Genomic DNA, 15,620 nt, shown 5'->3' with positions numbered 1-15,620 from the left:
ACTACTTGCAAAAAATATTTGTAAACTTCACTGAATCCAATTTGACTAGCACAACACATTTTTTTGTAAATAACATGTGAAAAAGTATAACTAGGCAGCGGCTAGAATGACCACTATAGCAAGATGCGAGGTTCAAACTTTCACGTAGAATGCTATTTGACCAGCGCACCACATTTTTGGTGCACAACATGTGTGAAAGAGCATCATCAGGCAGCAGTTAGAATGTCCACTTTAGCCTACAATTTTTGTACACAACATTTATGACACTAGAAAATTTTGTTTGTAAATTTGTTTTTAGGCACACGCCAAGCAGCAAAGAAGCAGAATATGTAGAACATGATGAACCATCATAGACATTTTGGCAACAACTAACACTCAATGAACTCACATATTCAACCCATTGTGGCAGCAAACAACTTTTGGCAGAACAGACACTACAAGACACAACTTTTTGTAATTAGTTTGTGAACATATTTTGTACATCTACAAAGACCCTCTTATATGACGTAAAGAAAGGCTAGATGGATAAGGTGTAAGATGTAAACCAACAACAATGTAATTGTAAGCCACAAACGTGTAGCAGCAACCGTCACCTAAAGCCAACATCTCTTAATCGTCACCTAAAGCCAACATCTCTTAATCGTCACCCAAAACTCCCCCCGCAACGCGGGGGGAGAAACCCTAGTTATTATACAATTAAGGACTTACTTTACATCTTGAAGAAACACACTAAAACGATATGTACCATACGATCGCAAACCATGATAATTTTTCCAACGACAGATATAACCAATATAAGAATTCTTCATAATATGTATATAGTAAAAGTGGCGTATGATAGAAGTCTATTTTACTTCTATATGTAAGGATTGTGATTATACGTACATGTAAATATTTTTTCGTATCCCATTTCGTGTGTAAGAATTTTTATAGAAGGCACTAATGGGTACAAACAAAACCCTCATGGGACATTACTTGTAAATTTAATAAGTTTAGTGTGTTCGCTAAATACGATCTTGAAATCCCTGTCAAGAAGGAGATGGTTTTTATGTTTTGGCCACTCTATGTATTCAAAACTCTCTATTTGGAAATGATATAGTACGAACATGTTGCCCACTAAATTCATGTCACTGTAAAAGTGCATTAAAGGTGCCTGTACGAATACGGCTGTATGATGTCTCTATAAAATAAAAATATATTAGTCTCCAAAATTGAGTTTTATTGCGTGAGCGTAGATGAAAAATGATCTTACGGCTTGGTTAAGAACAACAACCAACAATTTGTTTTCACGGACTATAAGTAAAATGAAATCGACCCAAACAAAAGCCACGGTATACCAAACTCCGTATTGTGTGAGTGATGAAAAAGAGTCAATAATGGAATGCATATCCATGATCAATAAAACCTTTAAAACAAAGGTGTAATACTTTGATATTAAAAAGTATAAAGGAATTTAAAAGAGTAAAACACTAAATGTGAATATTTCTTGCATGTTTAACAATGAAACATACTTGGACACATAAGAATGTAATATTTAAATAAAAACCTTTATTTTTTTAAAACAATAAACCCTAAACCCTAAACCTTTATTGAATTCTAATAAAAGAGTTTTTTATTGTTGTCCATATATATATATATATATATATATATATATATATATATTCCATAACGAAATTTGAAACCTTTTATATTTGGACATTCATAAATGTATTTACGATATTCCACATATACTCTTATAATATTTGGATTATGGTTGCATGACTTGTTATAACCATTTGACCAGTTACATTTACTTCATTAGAACTGAGAACTCATTGCATACCTATTTTCCAACCTTTTCCAAAAATACCTTTATGTATAAAATTTAATTATGTCTTTTACATTTTTATAATTAATAGGAAATATTAATTGTTAACTTCCTAATTTAACAATACCGTCGCAATTTCTCACGTGTCTCAACTTCATATTATTTATTTGCTAGTTACATTGATTTCATTTTTATATTAATAAATTATTATTAATACTACGTACGTGCTAGTATGGAAGTGTTAATGTTTATGGTTATTTTTTGTTTATGGTTGTTCATTGTTATCTTATATAGCAATTTGATGTTTTTTTTCAAACTAAAACTTTAGACGAAACCAATCTTTTAGTGGAATATGATATAATTTTTTTCCATTGTTACAACTACGTCAAAAATATAACTATTACATGTAACAAATAATATTACCGCCTACATGATGTACCTTGATTTGAATGTAATACCATCACAATACAAAAATGAAGTTTGTACCCAAACACAAATAGTAGTAGCAGTGGTGGTGGTGGTTGTGGTTGTGGTAGTAGTCGCAGTAGCAGCAGTAGTAGTAGTAGAAATTGTAGTAGCAGCAGCAGTAGCAGTAGCAGCAGCAGTAGCAGTTGCAGTAGCAGTAGTAGTAGTATACATATAAATTACTTTAAGTAAACATGAATGCCATTAAAATTTAAGTACATAAAACACAAATTAGAGTTTCCTAGAATGACAAAGTAAATTAGACTGGAATAAACATCATGGAGAAACTATAGTCTCGGTATAGATTGTACCGTGGTTGAATTGAACACAAAAGGAAAGAAATTTATAAGCGAGCTGATCGAACCTCAAATCAACTTCAAGCACTTGTCCCCACTCCGTGATCACAAGACACAAGCCAGTTAAATTGTAATACGTGATAGAGATAATCAACGGAAATCTTATAGACACTCTATGACTATAAGATAACAACTTTATCCATACACAGTTATATTACTTCCAAAACCTTATAGTCTCAAACTCGATAAATCTGGGACTAACAAGCATATCGAGCTTAGACTTTATATCGGCTAAAACACCTGAATTTGCAAAACCATGGACATTCGAAAAGCTTAATTCTGAAAATTTCATTGTGTTTACGTCAAACCGAAGTATCATCTTTTGACCCAAATCCTAGCATTGGGCAACCGTGAAGTATATACCATCACCACATAAAGTTCCCGATGACCAATTGAAGGTTTTATTATGGTACGTGCGATTTTTAGGAAGCGTACTGACGTGAGGTCGAAGACGCACTCAAAAATAAACCAAATACAACTAATTAGATAGCAGTAAGTAGGTGTCGAACACAGAGAGTTTGTGGAAAATGTGTTACTATGTAACATTGTAATCTGACTATATTAAATAGACTAAATTTCATAAAAAGTAAATTTAAAGATTTGGTTGGTTGATTTGATTAACAAAAAGAACTGAAAACAATTTGATAAGTTTTAAATCAATACGAGAAAATATGTCTTCCCTCGGTTTCAGGTTTCTACAAATGCCAAAATAATTGTTTAACTGAGATGACCGATAAAGATATAGTTCGTGCTTATGAAACGATTGTGATAATTGAATACTTAGTACTTGGATTATAAAAGCAAGGTAATCACTCGAATATCAATTAGTTTATCCAACCCCGAATCCCTCCCGATTAATCTCGATTGCTTACAGCACCAAGAACTGACGGTTTAGAGCACGAACTCAACAAACTAACAATCTACTAATCAATTCATAATCACCATAATAATGAAATCAAAAAGATCAAACTATTATCTCAGAAATTGCATAAACATTCAATCAACATTCATAATGAAACCTTACAATCCTAGGGAAAACACAAAGAAAATTAGCCGAGCATGATCTGGTTCATCATCCATTCGATTATAGTAATCGTATGAATTAAAAACAAGTTTTTAATGATTACACCATTCACAATTGATCTATGGAACCTCCAATTCACCCCTAGGTCTCGTCTATGTGAAAAGACATTGATAAAAGGAATAAAAACACCAAAATTCGACAGTTACAATTTCCGGACCGTGGCCCACGGTGGCTTCCACGGTGCCACAGAACGCCACGGTACGGTGAAAACTGCCATTTTTTTTGCCATTTTGACCGTGGCCCACGGTCAACACCGTGGGCCACGTGGAGCTCTTTCTCATTTTCTTGTTTTCTTCATATCTTTCTAGTTTCAACTCCGTTTTCTTCGCCTTTTACGCCCACGTTCTCGTGATTTCATCCTCTATCTCCTCATACATGCAATTATATGAGTAACTATAGTCAACTAATTCCATAAAATTAATTGGTTAAGCATATGCATTTATATCTTTTACACGCTTAACGGCTTTCCTACGGTTCACCCGTCACATTCCCACACTTAACTGTTGCTTGCCCCAAGCAACACCTCAACAACAATTTTTTTTCATTTTCAACTTATGACCACCAATCATACCAACAATTCCGGTTCTGTCAAGGTCCCAAGTCATACCTTATTCCCTCATTTCTATCGGTTTGCACTAGTATACTTGGTGTTCAATTTAAACCATAGAATTTTAACCAAACCTAACATGCACATTAACCCTCTTCTTGGTGATCATTCACACGTTTTCACATATAACCAATTCTCCTAGCATACGCTTGTACAATCATCAAATCTCCACCTATATAAATACTTTGACACAAATGCAAATCAAGAGGACTTAAAACGGGTTATAACAAGGCTAGGTGTAAGGGTATGGAAGGGAATATATAAATTAGCTTAAATGATCCGATCCGGCTTATTACAAACAAACTAAGTAAACAATGAAATAAACAACTATATACATCACTAACTACTTTCTTTTTTCTTTTTCTTTTTTTTCATATATATATTTTTCTTTTTCTTTTTTTTTTCTTTTTTTTTTCACTACATAATACTTGAACATTGCATCTCTAACACAACCTTTTTTTTGAAGCATAATAAACATAATGCTTGATACATCCTATTGATATATACTATAACAATTACAAATACAAAGAAACCTATTAAGCCGGATCATCTCGCAATTTAACATCGGTGTTGATTGAATAACAGGATAAGTCCAAAATTGTTTCTTAAGTGAATCAACCCCCCGCCCTCTCATTATCCACACTCATATATGTAATGTATGACGCCCAACCCCCAAAACCCACACTCGCACTCATCCAGACGAGGCTTAACCTAATTGCATCTATCACTTTTGCACTCATGCCAAGCTAAGGTCTCGAAATGCACTATTTGCACAAGTTCTATCCGAGAATATCAACTTTCTCACCAATCTTTACTTTCTCAATACGCGAGTGTAAATGAACATGTTATGCAAATTATTCTACCGAAAACTTGCTAACCTTGACTAGTATACTACAAAACCTCGTTTGTAAAAACAAAAAACAACAACTAGGCAAACATGTCCTTTAGGGAATTGTGACAATGAAAAGGGACCAAAACCTTATCCCACCATCTTACCACTTTCCGGTTTTCTTTTAAATTTAAAAAAAAAAAACATTTTTTTTGTTTTGTTTTGTTTTTTTTAGAAAAAATTTGAAAAAGAAAATTCCCCCATCACCACAATTGGGATGCATTGTCCCCAATGTATGGTTTTGAGAAAATAAAAAAAAGAGACTACTAAGTAAAACTCCACTTCCCTCCATGAAAAACCCGGGTTGTTCCTAACATCGTGTCGAAGAGAAATCCATAAGAATTTCCCCACACTAGAAATTATAATGCAAAATAAAAAATGAAAAATAAAAAAATTAAGTATACAAAATGTACAATTACCACCTTTTAAAAACTTTTATGACATTCAAGGTGGGTGACTGGCCCACTCACGTGCAACTTTCTCGTTATAAGCACGCTCCTTTTCAAGCAATTATTGCCAGTCTTCCGGCAAACCAGGGTCAGGCCCGAACATCCTCATCCTCCACCATGGATCATTTAGGTTAGGTGGATGTCTCACTTTCGTCTTTCTTGGTTGGCTACCTTTTTCTGCCACCTTCTCACTCTGTTGATGCTCACCTTCTTTCTTCTCAACTGACCTGTCAATCACAAAACACTCCTGTAACATCTCGTTTTCTCGTTTCGGTTAATAAAATAAAATATGAGTTATTAGGAGTCGGGCTTGTGTTGGGTTAAGAAATATGGGTAATGGTCTTGGGTTAATAAGAAAAGGAGGAAGAGACCATGGGCTTAAGCCCATGACCCATAATATATAAACATAAATTACTCATTCATCCATCCATTTCACCCATTCCATATACCATCCAAAACACACACTTAAGCTCTCTCTCATCTTTCTCTTTTCTCTAGCTGAAATAACCAAGAATATCGAGCATCTATCCGAGGTAATAATGTTATGATATCTTATGGATCCAAACCCGCTAGATTTAGTCGCGAAACGACGAGCCAACACCCTAAACCATTAAAGTTACGAGATCTGGATGGAAACGGGTTTAAACCGAGCAAAAGATGAGCTTAGGGGTCACCCTAGCTCAGATCTGAATCGAACGAGACAAAAAACGGTGAAGTATGGTGAAAAATAACTGAGATCTCGCTTTTTCCGGAAAGATCCCGGTTTTTCGGCGCCGAAGAATGTGGCTATGAGGTTAAGAGAATGTCAGGGAATATTATGACATTCTCTGACCTAAACCTAATTCGTTAACGGAAACTTAACGAACGAGTCTTAATTCGTTAGCGGAAGATTGACGAACTAGCCCATTTGTTAAGGAAATTCGTTAAGTGAGGGACGAATGAACCCCATTCGTTATAGGGTTCATTCGTCAACCAGACCAAACGAATAAGTCCAATTCGTTATGAAGATCAGTTCGTTATAAGGTCGAATTCATTATAGTAGCCAATTCGTCATGAAGGAAGATTCGTTATAATAGTCGGTTTGTTATGAAGTAACGAATGAGTTTATTCGTTAAGAACCCCATTCGTTAAGAACTGGGTAACGAACTAGAATTTTGGCTGAATGACAGAAAGGTCCATAGACTTAGAAAAGAATGATATAATTACATAATAGCCCCTGGACTTTATTAATTAATGAAAGATGCCTTAAAGGATTAATGGGTTGACAATTAAATATTATTATAGAATTCTGATGGAAAATGTGTTAAGACAGTTAATGAAAATAAAATATTTCCAAGCTGACCTGCACCCTGCTAAGGGCTCTGCCCCTTGGAACCTGCTAGGGACTGTCGCCCCTAGAACCCCGCTGCCCCCGGACCCCCGTCGTTGAGGGTTATAATTAAACTAGAAATACGATATGAGAAGTGGTAGTTTATTAATACGTGTAATTATTATACAGTTAGCCGTGCACAACAAAAGAAAGGGATTACCATTAACTTTGAACGTAACGGCATTCAGGTGAGTTTCTAGCCTCATTCCTTGTTATGGTTTCGGGGCTGTGTGCATACTGGATGTGATTAGTTAGTACACTTATCTTATGTGGTAAGTGTATGCCATATATGTTTATGTGAAATATATGAATGATTACTTGTCGGTACATGAACGATCTTCGGATATTGCATGTATTTCCAAGGTTATAATTAAAGATATGAATGTTATATACAATGTATGGATGATATATGTATGTTATGAACAAATGTAAAGGTATGGGAAGGTACATAATAAAGGGACCGAGCCCTGATAATACTCGAGGCAAAAAAGCGGACCCTAATAGTATTCGAGGCAGAAAAGGGACCGAGCCCTAATAATACTCGAGGTAGAAAGGGACCGGACCCTAATAATAGTCAAGGCAGAAAAGGGACCGAGCCCTAATAATACTCGAGACAGTAGGGCGTAATGCTATTTAAAACATATAAGTATATAAAGTACGTATAGATGTAAAGTATGTAAAGAAAGAATAAAGGAAAGAATGAAAGAAAGAAAGAAGGTATATACTCATGTATGTACGAAAGAAAGATAAGCAGGTCAAGTATATAATGTGTTTCTTCGGATGCGTATTTACAAGTATGTGAAAGTATTGTATGTTACTTGATTAACTCTCACTCAGCTTAGCTGTCTTTTAGTATGCACGCAGGTGAGTAGAATAAGGCAGCTGGCTTGAGCGGGGGCACATGGCAGAAGAATAAGAGGCTGGCATCTGAAGACTCATAGTGTTTTAATTGATGGTTTAATTTTGGATAGACAAGTATGGTGGTTTAAAGACATGTTTATGAATTATGATGTATTGTTTAATGAAAGTTTTTATATTCCGTGAAAGTTTTATTTAACTCTGATATTTAGAACTGTGTTTATGAGTAAATCCAACGTCCAATGTGAGGCACCGGCAACGGGGCCTTACAACTCCACTTTTGTGCGATCCTTGCTCAAGGATACACACTTGTTAACAAAATCCGAATTCAGGCTTTCCTTGTTAACAAAAGGTTCAGTACTATTTTAAAATAATAATAACCTTTTATCACGATTCCCACACTTTATTCCCAGTGTCCCCTTAGCACAATCAATCACTGCAAGTGAAGTGGCAAGGAAGGGTCTACCCAATATGACTATGGGTTGCATGTTAGTTATATTTTTAGCATAATAAAGTACTAAAAAGTCAACTGAGTAACAGAAATCCTCCACACGTACCATCACATTATATATCGTGCCTCGGGGAAGTGTATGGGTTTGATCCGCTAAAACCACGGTGTTGTTTACTTTTTGTAGCGGACCAAACTCATATTGATCATATAAACTATCGGGCATGATACTAACACAAGCTCCAAGATCTAGCAATGCTTGATCAGTTTTAAATTCACCAATTTGGATTGATAAAAGGGGCACACCTTGGTCTTGAAGTTTACTCGGGAGAGTATTATTATAAACACTCTCATCCCTTATTTTGGTTAAATTGTCATTTAAACATTTATCACAAGAACAATTTTCACAAAAAGATGTTTCATTCGGTTTTAGTTTAGAGTTATTTTGAAAAATTGTTTCATAATTAACTACATTTTCAATCTCATCACTAATATCTTCCACCACCCCCTCAACAAACTGTGGTGTTGGATCAACTTGAACACTAGAAATTTCAAAATTAGGTAAAAGACTTATTGCATTGATATGCACGTTGTTTCCCTTCTTTAAGTTGGAGCTGTTTATCTTCAAATTCGCCACATCGGTTGTAAGTTGACCCATTTGAGTGGTCAACGACTGGATGGCTTTGTCACAGACTTTATCCTTTTGCATTCGAGCTTCATCAAGTTCAATTCTCCATTGCATGTCTTGTTGCATTATCTTCAACATGTCCATGACTTCATTTCCACTTGATGAACTTTGACCCGCGTACCCACTTTGACCACCACCCCTTTGACCTTGAAACCCTTGATTATTCCCACCATGAAAATTACCTTGATTGTTATATTGTTGACGAGGAACAAAATTTCCTTGGAAATTCGGGTTGGATTGAGTACCGTATTTCCATAGAGAAAATTTGAATGATTTCTCAACCCAGGGTGGTATGTGCTTGAGTTCATATTGCAATTCCTACCGCATCTCCCTTGAAGTGCATTCACCTCCTCTACTTGTACTTGTCCCACCGTATACACCTCAGAAGCATGGCCCGACTCATTACAATTTGTACAAACATCAATTACCTGATTAGTAGCTTGTACCCCTCCTTTTTCCATGGCTTGTACTTGTGGTTTTCCAATTGCCAACCTTGCTTCTCTTCCGGTTTGAGCCTTTCTCTTTGATGTGACCGCCATTTGCTCCGAATATTCCCAATCATCTTGTTCATAATTAGTACCAAATGTCCCATTTGTGATCGATTTCAAATCCCATTCATCTTCCATACTCAACCCCTCATGAAAAGCATTTAACAATTGTTAAAGAGCAATACCGTGATGAGGACAATTTTTAATCATCATACTAAACCTCTCAAATTCTTCATGAAACATTTCACCCTATTGTTGTTGGAAAGTTCTCAAAATCCTTCTTGCATCATTAGTCTTTTGGGCCGTGTAAAATTCTTCCAAGAATCTTTGTTGCATCTTTGTTCCAAGAACTATTTGGTGGCCAACAAATAGTTCGCGACTTTATAATTCAACGAGCGAACCTTGCACGATCGTGGACCTGCCTCAGAAATTTTCTGATCAGCTGATGCCCTCATGTAATCACAGTGAGCCTTTAGAAACATTGGCTTTGATATTAAGGTTAACCATTCCTTACAAACAGTCTTGCATTGGGCTATAGCATTTGGAGGGAGTTTTGCAATAATCTCCAGCATTCATAGTTTAATACCATAATCGGAAGGGTAAATATAGTCATTTTGATCTAAACAATGTAGTTTGGAAAAAAGACAAATCATGTTTAGTTAAGCTTGTATAATTTATTAAATATAAATATAGAAAAATATGGTTACTAATTATAAAAATGAAAGAGAGTTTTCTTGCATATATACAAAATATAAAAATAGTCGTTTTCTGACTATATAAATAAAATTGAATTGCCTAATTTACGAGTTCATATTAGCGAATACTACAAATTTAATTTATGGATGTAAATGAAACACAATTAGTTATATGTGTGTAAATAATGAAAAATACATTAGTCAGATGTATATTTTTACGGTTTTAGATTAGGAGGCGCTAAGTAAATCACATAATATAATCCAAAGTAATTGCATTGTTTTTGTACTTCTAACCGATAGAAGAATGATAAAACTTTTAATTGGAGGGTTAATATATCTATATCATATGCATATATACACACATATATAAAACAACAAAGTAAAAAAAAATGAATACAATGTGAAAATAAACAAAAATAAAATTGCTACTAATATACAAGAGTTTTAAATAAAGATGAAGATATGTCTGGCAATGAAACTTGAACTTGATGGGGAAACCCGAAACATTTGGGACAGTTAAATACCCTATCCATTAGGGTTTGCGACGTGGTTGAGATTTATTTTAAAATTTAAAACACCTTTGGGACGAACATGAGATTTGTAATATGCCTGATTAACCAACCCAATTACCCAACAATATAGCCCAAATTACCCTATATATACCCGAGTAACCCGACATAATTTTATTTGTTTATTTTTAAACTAGGCTATTGACCCGTGTACGACACGGGTGAAAATATATAAATCGTGTTATAATCACACGTAATTTTAAATGACAAGATAGTTTATGATATATATTTTTTGTGACATACCATGATATATAGTTGTTAATAATACCAGTACCAAAATAAATTATTATTAAACATAGTTTTCAACCAAAATAGCATTCAATACAATGTTTAGAAACATAATTAAAATTGTAAAATAAAAATTCATAAACTACTAAACACTTCCTTATAAATCATATTTGTAGTTTTATTTGTAACTTTACCTTCATTGTCTCATATAAGCATTTTAACACTGCATCTACTCTTCACTCGTGATAAATCTACATATAGTTGACCATGTGTAAACACCGGTTCTCGCAGGTATATGTCAACTCTTGCTAGTGACTGTCCTTGACTTTTGTTAATGGTCATTGTAAAACAAACTGCAACTGTAAATTTTCTTTGTTTCAATTTGAATGGAAGTATCTTATATGAAGGGGTTAAACCACTACGAGTTATATAAGTGCGATAACCAATATTAGTACCTGAAATAACCTTTACTTAGATAAAACGCATGTCCAAGTTAATTACTTGTAATTTAGTACCGTTGCACAAACCGTTCTTCTAATCAATATTTCGTAATAACATTATTAGGACACCAACTCTTAAAACCAATCTAGGTTAGGCATTCCTAACATTTTTAAACCATTTAGGAAATCTGGTGAATGTAATCCCGGATCAAAACCAGGCCCACACTATCAGAGAGATCAATACTATCAGAACTGAGGTATTCAACTTCTTTTCTGGAAAAAAACGATAAAAATCTGCCATTAATGTGTTGGAAAACCTCATTTAAAGGTGCAAGTATGCCATTTCTTGAATGTATGTAATATCATTAAAATTTTCCAATAATGATGGATGTACAAATTCAATCAAATCAGAAATCAGATCAGATGAATCACCAATCAAAAGATCATCTGGTATATCTATAATGCTTTGGTCGTCATTTTGACCGCCAATTTTTCCATTACCAAGTTCTAACAACAATTTTGAAAATCTTCTAGTAGCTTCCATATTTGATGATTGACACCCGACAACTAACCTCATTTTTTTTGTTAACCTAACCACATTGCATTTGGACCAAATGTGGGATGAACTAAGTGAAGCATTAACAATGTCACTCCATGTTCCATTTTGTACCACTGATAGAATTTGTCTTAAATCACCCCCAAAAACAATAACTTTCCCCCCAAAAAGATCTTCACAACTGTTACGGTTACCACCTTTTAAAACATATTTTAAAGTCTCATCCAAGGCTTCAAAAGCATGTTTATGTGTCATAGGAGCCTCGTCCCAAGTAATCGGATAATTTTTCTTCATTAAGTTGCAAATATATGGATTTTTTGTTATTGAACTGGTAGAGCTAATAACAAAACAAAATAAATATAAAGATATGAAATCCTATTAATGCGTAAAACTTGAAATATTAACACGTTGGAAATGATACTGAGTGATTGTCTTGCCGTTGACACTGCACGTTTCAAAAAATGCGTTGTTATGTAGCGTTTAAAGGGTATGCAAAAAATATTAAATTGACTAACTGTTTGAATTACTCTCTCATTGAGAGAGGATTCTATAATATTTCGCTTCTTTGATTTTGAAGACATAATATAATATAATATAATATAATATAATATAATATAATATAATATAATATAATATAATATAATATAATATAATATAATATAATATAATATAATATAATATAATATAATATAATATAATATAATATAATATAATATAATATAATATAATATAATATAATATAATATTACAGAGATTGTCCTTTATGTATGTACCAGATTTTACTCATTATCATTTATCTTTAAAATTAACAAGATTTGTACTTCATGTTTCAAAATTCTACAACGTTTGTCCTTTAGGCCTAACCTAGTTAGTTTTTCTTGTTAAATTAGATCATGTGCCTTACACATGAGGGCAAATTAGTCATTTTACCTATTTGATTAAAAAGATTTAATAAATAATAAACAAATGAATATAAAGAATCTTAATAATGTATATAAATAAAAAAAACAAAATAAATCTCTCTCTAGCCCCTCATCTCTCTCTCTCTCCGTCACACACACACTCTCTTTCTACCAAACTCCCACCATCCGTCCCTCTCCTCCACCGCCACCGCCAACTCCTTCCCCGATAAACTCCAAGAGCATTCTTTCTCCCGGAAGAGCAACAGCCGTCGAATCACAAGCAAACAAACCCAAATTTGACTCAGATCCACAAATTCCAAACCCCAAATTGTACTCATGTGTTTAAGAAACTCCAATTAATTTTTTTTTACTTAAAATCGAATCATCACCACGAGTTCAGTATCACATGGTTAGAGTTCAAGGTCAGTTGAAGCGACTATAGTTAATGATTGATGACCGAACGGTGTATCAACCGGAGATGTGCTTCGATGTTGACGGAAACTGAGAGATTTCTTGCTTTTGCTTGTGTCGGTGTTGGATCTTGTAACATTCCGTTTTCTAGTTTCGGATAATAAAATGAGAATTTATTATGAGTCGGGCTAGTGTTGGGTTAAATGGATATGAGTTATGGACTTGGGTTATGAAAGAAAGAGGAAAAGACCATGGGCTTAAGCCTATGATCCATAATTATATAAACCATTAATCACCCATTTAATTCACTTTACACACATTCCATACACTTCCCAAAACACACACCGAAATCACCAAGGAAAACTGATCCCGATCCAAGGTAATGATAGTATGATATTGTAAACCCGTTACATATGGTCACGAAACGACGAGCCGACACCTTTAAACCATTTAATTCACAAGATCCTGACGGAAGTGTAAAGCCCCGTTCCCGGTAGCCCTACTTTAGCGTCGGATTTACTCATAAACACAGTTCTACAAATCAGAGTTTATTAAAACTTTCGCGGAATATAAAACTGTAACCGTTTATTACAAAATATATTCACCTACGTGGATACTAAAAGTCAGCTACGCGGAGTGAGTTCTAGTTAATCAAACATTATACCATACATGCATTTATAATCATATACATATTAATATATTAACCTTGTATAAATATCCATAAGAGGAACGTCACATAATATCTATTAAAAGAACTATTACTATTACCCCTACTATTTATATTCTCCATTGAAGAACACTCTATATATATATTCCCCATAGAAGGAACATCCTATATACTTCCATAGAAGGAACACTATGCTTTCCATTAAATGAACACTATGCTTTCCACCAAAGGAACACTGGGCTTTCCATTAAAGGAACACTATGCTTTCCATCAAAGGAACATGGGGCTTTCCATTAACGGAACACTATGCTTTCCATTTAAGGAACACTCTATCTATTATCCGTAGAGGGAACTCTATATATAAGTTATCATCTAGTATCCATATAAGGAGACAATCATCGCTATTCTTGGCAATACATGCAATATCCGAAGATTGTTCATGTATTGACAAGTAATCATCCCTGCATTACATAAAATATCCATATCTGTATTTATAACCTAACGGTACATGCAATATCCGAAGATCGTTCACGTACCGACAAGCAATCAATCGTATCTAACACATATATCATACATGGCATACACTTGCCATTTAAGTTAAGTGTACTAACTGTCACATCGAGTATGCACACGGCACCGAAAACATAACAAGGAAGTGGGGCTAGAAACGCACCTGAACTCAGTTACTTTTTCCGTTAACGATTACTCCCTTCTTTATATAAGTACATGTATCAATAAACTATTACTACTCATATCGTATTTCTATCTTTATATAACCCACACCGAACGGGGGTCCGGGGGCAGCGCCCCTGGCAGCAAGATTCTAGGGGTGACAGCCCCTAGCAGGGTCCAAGGGGCAGAGCCCCTGGCTGGGGTTAACTATCATAACACATTTTCCATTAGGATGTTAAATTATTTTTCTAATTCGCTAACTCATTCTCTATAACGAATTAAGCCTAATTTGTTATCTAATTCGTTATATAACCTTCCCTAGTTCGTTATTCAGATTCGTCCCTTATTACCATCTGATTCGTCATCTCAAGACTTGATTCGTTATCTCAGCATAGCGAATGAGCCTATAACGAATCACCAGATTCGTTATCTTATTTAATGAATGGTTGATTAACGAATTAAGGACTGATTCGTTATCAATTCAAACTAATGAGTCCCATTCATTATGCACACGTAACGAATTGATCCACCATAACGAACTATCAACAGTTCTTATCCAGATCTTTGACTCTAGGGTCAAAGTCAAATTTGATAAGAACAAGAACAGTCAAACTATATCATATCTGCGATTAAACGTTAATTTCTTAACGAATAATCATGATTTAAGTATCATTGGAATCGTCTTAGCAGCGCCTACAAACCCCAACCCATTAATCATCCAAACATTCGATTTTACTTGGTGCGATTTGTGCATATACATACGGGTTTTCCATACTAACAATTAACCTATTAAATTGTAATCAATTTCAGCAAGTTTAGCTTCGTTGGATTCGTTTTTACCATACTAACACAGATCTATGACTTCTAGATGAATCCAAACCTAAATAAATGATATCCGAACATAAACGTACCTTAAAAGAGTCAAACTACAAACATGATTAAGCCTTGATGTTGTTTTGGTTCATCTCGATG

The 15,620-nt window shown here is 34.4% G+C and overlaps 1 protein-coding gene across 1 annotated transcript; it reads right to left on the bottom strand.

The window, feature by feature from the left end:
* Positions 1-11,762: 11,762 nt before the first annotated feature.
* On the bottom strand, positions 11,763-12,290 carry LOC143543005 (uncharacterized). Its single transcript, XM_077035442.1, has one exon. It carries the CDS (start codon positions 12,288-12,290, stop codon positions 11,763-11,765), a length of 528 nt encoding a protein of 175 aa, XP_076891557.1.
* Positions 12,291-15,620: the final 3,330 nt, after the last annotated feature.

This window comes from Bidens hawaiensis, unplaced genomic scaffold, assembly GCF_021521415.1.
Source record: "Bidens hawaiensis isolate Kalapana, Puna unplaced genomic scaffold, B.hawaiensis_p1.1 tig00013009_1, whole genome shotgun sequence".
NCBI lineage: Eukaryota > Viridiplantae > Streptophyta > Magnoliopsida > Asterales > Asteraceae > Bidens > Bidens hawaiensis.
The sequence above is the reverse complement of the archived record's forward strand: the minus strand, read 5'-3'. Positions and strand labels throughout refer to the sequence as shown.